Source organism: Acanthisitta chloris, unplaced genomic scaffold (genome assembly GCF_000695815.1).
Source record: "Acanthisitta chloris isolate BGI_N310 unplaced genomic scaffold, ASM69581v1 scaffold4011, whole genome shotgun sequence".
Classification (NCBI taxonomy): Eukaryota; Metazoa; Chordata; class Aves; order Passeriformes; family Acanthisittidae; genus Acanthisitta; species Acanthisitta chloris.
In genome coordinates, this window is record NW_008657488.1 from 1 (window position 1) to 10,181 (window position 10,181).

At 39.3% G+C, this 10,181-nt stretch overlaps 1 protein-coding gene across 1 annotated transcript in view; it reads right to left on the reverse strand.

The window, feature by feature from the left end:
- Window positions 1-1,770: 1,770 nt before the first annotated feature.
- The window catches only part of LOC103811732 (kinesin-like protein KIF21A), a gene marked incomplete at its 5' end in the record, with an annotated part of 54,196 nt that continues 45,785 nt past the window's right edge, over window positions 1,771-10,181 (reverse strand). Inside the window, 6 exon segments of the mRNA XM_009084720.1 lie at window positions 1,771-1,974; window positions 4,815-4,985; window positions 5,721-5,838; window positions 7,114-7,278; window positions 7,638-7,818; window positions 9,987-10,123. Of these exon segments, the coding sequence (XP_009082968.1) occupies window positions 1,771-1,974; window positions 4,815-4,985; window positions 5,721-5,838; window positions 7,114-7,278; window positions 7,638-7,818; window positions 9,987-10,123 (976 nt within the window).

Genomic DNA, 10,181 nt, shown 5'->3' on the forward strand with positions numbered 1-10,181 from the left:
AGACTTGACAGGACAGGACTCCTTCCTATCAACAAAAAGTGGGAAACATTATAACAGCTGAAATCAAACCTGGGACATGCTAAGTTTGCACAAGAGGCATCGTTCTAGTATAGGAAAAATAAAGGAAGTGCAGAACCACAAGACAAAATGAAATCCTAACTCTCTCCACAAAAAACCAACAAACCTGAACTCCTTTGGAAGGTGCTAGAAAGCACACACCAGTGAGCTGGTGTTAGAACCCTAGGACAGGCAATCTGTCATTTCTGTACTGTTGGCAACAATCACCACTTACACAATTTTAAAGTATGTGTAAGTAAAATATCACATGGAATGTGTTACAAAGCTCTATTATTATAACATCAAAGCGAAACAAAGAATTAGTCTTGTTAAATAGCAATTTATTCCATGAAAGAGAAGTTATGAATTTCTCATAAACATCAAGTTGTGTGACTAGCAATCAGTGATTCATATATTCCTTACAATCCCTTCAAAAGAAGCCAACAGGCAGGGCAGACTTTGTGACACTATAGGTGTTTTCTGACTTGTGCCTTCCTTTCCTTTTAAATTCTCAGGAACACTCTAAATTCTGTGGACCTTAACCACATTGCTACAAGTGCCAAAAGGCTGGAATTTTCTTTTGCTAGGAAAAAAAGAATAAATTTCAAGTGCATGTATGTTCTAAACTTATTAATAATCTTTAGGCAAAGAGACATATAAGGTTTGACATGTCTATCCCTATCTACTAATGCTTTAACATAAAAACTGGCCACCAGACATGAAAACTTAGGACCTTTGAAATCCTGCAGTAAACAGTCCAACTGTAGAGACAAGCTGATAAAAGTTCTCTACTGCTGCTGATTCCCCTGTCATCCTGTACAACAGTGGACTCCAAACTGTTCTGATCATGCATCCCTACCACTAGAAATATTCTGATCCCATACTGCTGTCCTGGTTTTAGCCAGGATGGGGTTAATTTTCTCAGTAGCTAGCATAGTGCAGTGTTTTGAATTCAGAAGTGATAATACATTGTTGTTTTGGTTTTGCTGGGTTGTGTTTATCATAACCAAGGACATTTTCTTGCCTGTGTCTCATGCTCTACCAGTGAGAAGATACACAGGAAATTGGGAGGGAGCATAGCCGGGACAGGTGACTTGAACTAGCCAAAGGGATATTCCCCACCATGGCACGTCATGCCCGGTGTTCCAGGCCGGAAGGGGCCGATCCTGGGGGAGGTTCGGGGAGGTTCGGGGTGCGCCGGTCCGCGGGTGGTGAGCAATTGTATTGTGCATCACTGATTTTGGTTTCTTTTCATTATCTATTGGCATTGTGGCTCATTCTGCTCTGTATTGTTATTAAACTGTCCTTATCTCAACCCACATATTTTACTCCAGTTGTTCTCCTCCCTATTCTTCCGGGCTGGGGGGGGAAGACCGGGGAGGAGGGAATGTAAGCAGCTGCGTGGTTCTTGGCTGCTGGCTGAGGTTAAACCACGACAACTGCCATCTGTGTTTACCGATTCGTACATTATATACATGTACTACTGAATTCTCATAATTTCTTCCTGCTCCCCATTGGATCATGCTGTGCAATCCCTGGGGTGCATACACCCCACTTTGGAGATGGCTGTGATAGATCATTAGCAATGAGGGACATGGACTGGACCAAGTCTTCCAATCCTTGCTATAAAGTGACTTACACAACTGAAAATGTCCTAAATGCATTTGCATGTATAGAATTGTAGCAGGAAAAGCTAGATTCTTGGAGAAGAACTCACTCTGATGCTGTGAAAATCTGGCTGGAGTTGGTACAGATTGCATTTATGGGGCTGTCATGTCCCTTCATCTCTCCAATGGGTGCAAAAGTATCCACATTCCAGAGCTTGAGGATACCTCCTCTGCAGCCGCTGAGCAGGACTGGAGCTCCAGGTACCAGGCCAAGGGCACACACCCAGTCCTTATGAGCATTAGGAACTTGCTGAAAAAGAGAAGGCAGGCAAGTCTCACAGGGTTGCAAAAACCTCAGGAGGTACAAACTCAAAAGGGGAAAAATCCCAAGTTATAAGCCCAACTCCTGTCCTGCAGCAGTTTCCGTCCATGACTCTGGGTGTATCCCAGCCCTGTGGCTTCACCACCTTCAGAGCAAGGAGGGTGCTAATTTCCACGAGGCTATTTCTATACCATGAGTTCGTTTCTCTTTGGGAAATAATACTGCAAACAAGAAGAAAATCCAATATGCACAACTGACCTCATGTGGAACCAAAATCAGTTTAGCAAAATGTTAAATCTGCATATTTTCAAATGCATATTTGAATGCATTTTGGAACATATTGTCTATGTATATATTTCAAGTCTGTCTGAAAAACTGCTATAAAACACATAAAAAGAAAAGCCAAAATACTGCTCAAAGAAGCACCAGGAAGAGAGAATGTTTCTATATTTGCTTTCTTCCTTTCTTCTCTTGACATTACACATTATAAATTGATTTTGTGATATAGCACTTAACAAAAACACATGAATTCTTTATTGAGGAAGGACACTAGAATTTTACTTCTAATGCAGAAAGCAAAATGCTGCACAGACCAGCTGAGAACAACATCCTTTTGGTACCAACAGTAGGGAAACAATAGCCCAACTCTGCTTTCAGGGGGACCAAGAGTGGCCCTTCTCCAGTTCAGTTTGGTAGGAACTGCTTTGCTTTGCTGCCTTTCTCATATGATGGAGTACGTTTGGCTTTCAGGATCATCTTGGTGTTTCATCTATCATATACACTGCTACTACAACACTGGTGGTTTGGTCAGCAGCACTTCATGAAATTGAGAGAGAAATTCTTATAGATCTTAATTTTGTCACAGTAGCATTTTGTGGCTTGGGATGTGCAACACCAAGTGAAGCAGCTGATCTCCAAATACTTTTGAGCATGCTGGCTAAGTGATGTTCATCAATTACCGAGAACCAGACTTGTTTAACATATGTATGCCAAACCAGGACCTCTGATGCAACATTAGCATTTATATTGTAGAGCAACTCAGCTCTGTTTCAGGGTCTGGTGGGGTTTTTCCCCTCCAGACAGGTGTATGCACCAAAAGACAGAAGCAATAAAAAGAAATTCCAACTGGATATGAGTGGGGAGAAAATTCATGCAAGAGTACATCAAAGAGAGCAGCTGTTCAATCTGTAACCTTGGAGATTTTGAAAACTTAGCTTGGCAAGGCCTTGAGAAACCAGATCTAACTACAAAATTGGCCTTGCCTAAACCATCAGGCAAATTTCGCACTGTGTGACTTCCAGTGGACCTTTCCACCCTGAATAACCCCATGATTAGTAAAACTAACGATTTTCTTCATTCCCTAAGAAGAAAGTGAATAAAAATTATTTATATTGTTTTACCAAATGCTTTAGTCTTACCTCCTTGGAAAACATAGAGCATTTTATAGAAATAAAAGGAAAGAAGAAAATGTGAGACAATTTTTATCAAGTTCTTTCAAAAGCAACAAACAGGAGAACACAAAGTATAGAGATTATGAAATGCATATACACCAAAAGGAAAATAAGGAAAGGAATATAACTAGTCCAATTTACATACTACTTTATCCTTGGTTCCATATTCTTTCTGATGTTAAATTAATTGCAATAGCCAAAATGCATATTACAAAATATTTTATTTAGCCTAAAATGCAAGAGTGAAGACACTTCTTACAACTGTAATAAAGACATTCTGAGAACACAAAATTGCTCCTGTGGTTTTGGTACAAGCTGCTTTGTACATTTCCCTAGACAGACAGATATGAGGGCAGATGTCCCATATGGCCAGGTAAAGATTTTCTGTAAAAAGCTGAATTTCTGAATCCTTATGTTAACTGTGAAGTCTTCATAGTATTCTGATAAGGAACTTCCACCCAAATGGACAATTCTGAAAGAAGGTCAACAAACTTTGTATATTTATGGAATACTAAGTATGCCTACATTGAAATTTTCTTCTTAAGGCGACCCTGTTCCAAAACCTTAATATTCTATTTGTTTCCTAGCTATCAGTCTGCACACTAAATGCAAATAAAAGACATGCTTCCCTAGTATACCATCTTCTGGTATTTATTTTTCTGCCTACAATTCTCATCCAGTCTCAAGTTAAATAATCGTATCTATACCTCATAAGATCAAAAAGAACAGGCCAGCTTATAGCAAGTAGCCAAAAATCAAAGTTCTCCATGCCAAACAAATTGCAAGGCCCTCGGGTTTGAGTTCCTTTTGCACCCCTCCCTTTTTTTTTCCACATAAGCAAAACATACAGGAAACGTGTTCTAACAGCAAACATTATTATGTGTGTGTCGTGTACATTACACAACATATGCATTGTATAACAAGATGAATGGAGATCTAAGGAGTAAAACTGGGTGGAGTGAGGTAGGTTGTAAACCCTTTCCACAAGAAAGTATTTTGTAGTCTGATCTAAAGCATTGTTTCTCATTAATGATCTCCCAGTCCAAAATTTACTAACTTGTCTATGACAAGGATGATATCCAGTGGTCCCAGTCACAGATGATACAACTGCTGCCTTCATTCTGAAGCAAAAAAAGCCAAAACCCACCTACTCAGAGCTAAAATAGAAGATAACCACTTCATCAGAACTTCCTGATGCTACATACACTGGAGAGAAAAGCACCTAGTGTAAAGATCAAGTACATTATTGATGTCTTAGTCAGTGCTCTATGCCTTCCCTGTTGAAAACATCAGTGTCTACGTGAATAGTCATTGTATAAGCCTGAAAAGAGCTCTACAGCATGACTGTTGCATTAGCTGCATGATTTTTTCCATTACCTGAAGAAGGTCTTTTTGAGACAAATCCCATTTCTTAATTCCATTATCTCTGGATCCACTAAAAAGGTTGTCTCCCATAATAGCAAGTGCTTCAATGCCATCGTAATGAGGAGGTTCAAAATTGTGTGTAGGAGTTACACTTCCAAGAGCTCCTTCAGTCACATCAAACATCTAAAATAAATACATAATCAAATGTGTCATGCAAAATTTTCTGCCACCTAACCTGATTGAAAGCCAGGCAGCAAAAAACTTCAGGGAAAAAACTTGGCAAGTCTTACTACAGGCCATGGTATCATGATGTATATATTTGACAGAATTTATCTACCAGAACCATTCCTTTCTCCTCTTCCACCTGTCGCCTGAAGCAAAAAGAGAAAAAGACACCCCCTCCCCCCAAAAAAACCAACTCCCCAGATTCCTTATCCTTCAGGGCTAATGAATACATCGGATAGACTGGCCACCTTGGCTAAGATATGCCGACCCCTCTCTCCCACCCCACTTCAGAACTCAGGTAACACTTCAGCAAGAGCCTGGGTTAGACCCCAGACTCTCTTCTGAGGGGAACACACAGGGTGTCCCTGCTGAAGCAATTAGGCCTGTTCTCCAAAACAGATGCACTGACTTAAGATATTTTCAAGACCTAAATGTTACTTAAGAGCAGGTGTTTTTTCTCCAAGGCTTCATACATCTGATGACAACCAACCATCCATGTTCCTTCATGAAACAAGAAAAGCACTAACGTGATGTTTGTTAAGACTGAACATTATTCATGATCTGTGACTGATGAAATAATTTCTATCTTGGCTATCACATTTCAGATATGGACATGTAAGCCTCTTCTGCTGAAGTCTGCATCCTACACTGATGTGAAGAGTTAAAATAAATAAGCAAATACTAGTATTTTACCTTTATATAATGATCCTTTGAACCAGTGACAATAAGATCTTGTCCATTGGAAATCTGATCAACAGTAAGGCACATAACAGGACCCTGGTGGCCAGTTAGTTTTCCTGTAGACTGAAATCTTAAAGGAGAAGAGATAAGGATTTGTTAATTTTTCATGTATCAAATACAGTCTATAGCACAGTTTCTGCCAGAATGGATCTTTTTATTTTCCCTATGTCTTCACTATACCTTCTGGCTTAGATATAGTCTATTGCTCATACCCATGAACAAATGTTAAATGTTTCTGGGCTGCATCAAAAGAAGTGTGGGCAGCAGGTCAAAAGAGGTGATTCTTTCCCTCTACTCTGCTCTTGTGAGACCCCCCACCTGGAATACTGCATGTAGTTCTGGTGTCCTCAACATAAGAAGGACATGGAACTGTTGCAGCAAGTCCAGAGGAGGTCAAGAAGTTGGTAAGAGGACTGGATCATCTCCCCTGTGAAGACAGGCTGAGGGAGTTGGGGCTGTTCAGCCTGGAGAAGGGAAGACTGCATGGAGACCTCATAGCAACTTTTCAATATCTGAAGGGGCTACAAGGGAGCTGGAGAGGGACTCTTTGTTAGGAACTGCAATGATAGGACAAGGGGTAATGGGTACAAACTGAAGGAGGGGAAGTTTAGGTTAGATATTAGAAAAACGTTTTTCCCTGTGAGGATGTTGAGACACTGGCACAGGTTGCCCAGGGACATGGTGGCTGCCCCGACCCTGGCGGCGGTCCACGCCACGCCTTGAACAACCTGGTCTGGTGGGAGGTGTCCCTGCCCAGGGCAGGGGGGTGGGACTAGATGACCTATAAGGTCCATTCCAACCCCTAAAGTTATATGTTTCTATATGATTCTATATTAAATGTAACAAAATCTTCTATTTATGTAAAACAAGAATTTAAAAAAATAAAAGCAAATATGTATCAGTTCCCTCATAAGCATTCTCTGTACTTTGAATGCACTCTTTAGATGCAGGTTCTGTTTGGAAAAGTGCTATTACAGTGAAGCTATCATAGTCCCAAATTGTATTCCATTACATCCACTGGCTTTCAGCATCTCATCAACAGTTACTAGTCAGGATTGACACATTCACCTTACAAGAGCGTTTTATAGTGCCTGTCAAACAAAACTTTGTGTTTTTCCAGTCATTTTTACTGAAATGATTCACCACAACCTTAACACATGAGAAAATCAGTATCTCAGTAACCACCACAGTACGGATTAGTTGATCCATAACTTGACCATAATTTTCTCAGGTTATGGACATGGCTATAAACAGGAAAGACTTCACTGACTTTCATATGCACGACTTTGCTTCCTATGCACATGTAACCACCTAAAGAACATTCTCTTCTGCTGGTGTTCAGTACCTTTTCAGGTCCCACATTCTCACTGAATTTCCAGCAGCTGCATAGAGGAATGTGCCAGTTGGATTTAGTGCAATCTGATTGATTTGGTTCTCTCCAGCTGGGATAGCGACTGTTCTGTTAGTACTTCCTGAACACACATCAGCAGGCATTGCTTGGCCTGAAGACCTAAGTGCAGGGAGCAATGAGAAAAAAAAATTAGGAAAAAAGCCCCAAATCCTACATTTTGTTCTCCATACTTTGTATATTGTTTAAAAACAAACTTAATTCACTGAGCAAAAATGCTATAAACCAATTATGAATACTGAACATTTGATAAAACACTAAAAGCATGAATACAAACTCTTTTGTGTTTCCATATATTACCAGTGCCCCATACTGACTTAGTCTGAACACATAAAAAAGCTTCCATCCCCAACAGACAGTGTACTTAAATTACACTGTACTGCACTATTGAATTCAATATCAAACGTATCTAAAATTCAGCTCTGTTTGAACTCCTGGCATCTGAGGTTTAGCACACTTACGTCAGTGTCCGAATACACTTCGCAGAATCTCTGATATCCCACACCTTGATATAGGAGGTTGAGACTGTGAAGACCAAGCTAGTGTAGTTGCAATATTTAATAGAAACAACATTATTTGGATGACCCCCTAGAGACATAATCTCTTGTCCAGTTACCAGGTTCCAGACTTTACAGGTACGATCTAAAGAAAGGCAAACAAAAAGAGGAAATATAATAATAATAGTAGTAGTAATAATAATGATAACAACAACAATAACAATAATAATAAAAACAATCTCAAGCTTTTCCTAAACTCAGGGTTTCTTTTTAAAAAGAAGTACATGCATTCATTTGCACCCAAATTCAAGACCTGCATATTAGTTCCCATAGCATTTTAAAAGGCTAAAATTCCATCTCAAGGGAAATGAAGATACAGACAATTTATAGGCTGCAAATTTTAGATGACGATAGATGAAGAGAGGAGACCAATTTTTAATTCAAGAATTCATCATCAAAAACATAATTCAGGAGGAGTTTTGAGGCTTAGTATGACAGAGTTCTGACTGCCACAACAAAATTGCAGAGCTGGGAAGTGATCCAAACTCTTCAGTGTTTTAGGAGACTCTCAAAATCCCAGTGTAAGTGCTTTTGTCACTGTTTTCATTCAGTAGCAAAGGAATTTAAATACTGCAACCTTTTATGTAGTAAAATCCCAAATGCACCAAAATTTACAAGAAATCTGCATTACTGATGGAGAGCACAGGAAACTCTCCTTGTTGCACTGTGTCTGTATCACTTCATATATTACAGATGTACATTTATACTGGAATAAGTACTGGAAGGATGAAGAGAAAGCTTCATGCATAGACATTAGTTAAAATAGCATGAAGAAGGTAAATATACCAAGACCTGTGAGTCACTTTAAAAACACCAACTATCAAGACCAAAGACCAGTGTCTGCAATGCACACGAGAACTTATTGGCAAAAAACACTAGCTGCAAGCATTACCTGATGCCAGCGAGTTGGAACTTTTTGATCCAGCAACAATCTCCAAAAGATTTAACTTTATTTAATTAAACAGCTGTCCATACTCTTGAGTAGAAGTGTACTTTTTCAACTCCCCTCCAAAAATATATAGAGGAAAAAGTCTTTCTTAAGTATGGGAAGCTAGCATATGACTTGAAAAAAAGCAAATATTTGCAACATCTGCAAACATCCAAAACCTTTAGAATACAAATTTGGATGTGAAATAAAATTTATAAGTGCTTTTTTTGTCCCCCACAGTCACGAAATTCAAAAATCTCAGTAGAAATCAACTAAGCAACGTTTACGAAAACTAAATAATTGTCCTTTTTTGCATTTGTATACACTTCAACAAATGTCGAAATGTTGAGTTAAAACTTAGAAGATTAGAAGTCTGCCAAGTGTATGTCTTGGCACTTCTAACAGCCACAGTAGAATAGCCACATAAACCATGCCTGAATATTAGCAGTGAAAGACCTGCATCTGATGGGGTTATCTGCTATTCTAATACAGGGACAAAAGAGATGTCCTGAAATTTTAGGGTTTATTCATTACATGAACTAGTGAAAAGGAGATCCTCCCTGTCAATAGGTGTTAACTTCTTCCCAGACACTTGTTCACCATAGCTTTGACACTTTAAGGGGGAAAAAAAACAAACCACAGATTATCACACAGGTTCTATTGGGGAGAAAATGTCTGCCACAGTTTCAGCTGCACAACTAAGACTGTAACCAGCCCTTTACCACAAGTGTCTTATATGAAAAACCCAGAGAAAAAGAAGAAATGCAAAAGTCACTTTTCAAGCAATATTAAAAAGGGTGTTCATGAAAAAGAACCATTGAGGTCTGGTTGTATTCTCTTCAAACCAAACTGAGCAATGACAATAGAAATTCACTAAAGACAGGTGGAAAATGTTTTCTTCAAAACCCTGCTACCAGTTTGAACAGTTCACAGACTGACTGCACCATCCAGTAAGGAAATTAGTGACTACTAAAAATCCAGGCCTTCCCACAACAGCCATACAGCTCTCACTCATACCCACAAAGGACAGGCAATGAGATGCACAGAGGGAGCAAAAAACATCCTTAGATGAAGCAGATGGCTCAAAGAACCAACTATGGCATGAAGACTGACTTTAAACTCTGTTTAAATTTACTATTAAATTCTGTTGGAATTAAAAACTTGTAGATAATGACTATAAATCCCTCTTCAGCTTATGTTGCAAAACGGGCTCTTACAATTTTCCACTGTGTTTACAGCACTAAGCACAAACTGAGTATTCCACAACACCCCAAATTGTCAAAGCAGCCTCTGTAGGCAGCAGAGGTGCACAGAGCTGGACAAACCTTTAGATCCAGTGAAGAGAAGATCATCAGTTGCATCCACACAAAGCACAGCCTTGGTATGTCCTTCAGCTGTATAGATACACTGAAGAGGGGATGATCGGACACATTTTGAAGCAGGGAATGGGTTAATTATTCCCCTAAAGAAAAAAAAAAAATGTGAGTTGGGCATAGTACTAGACAAACAAAATTAATCTA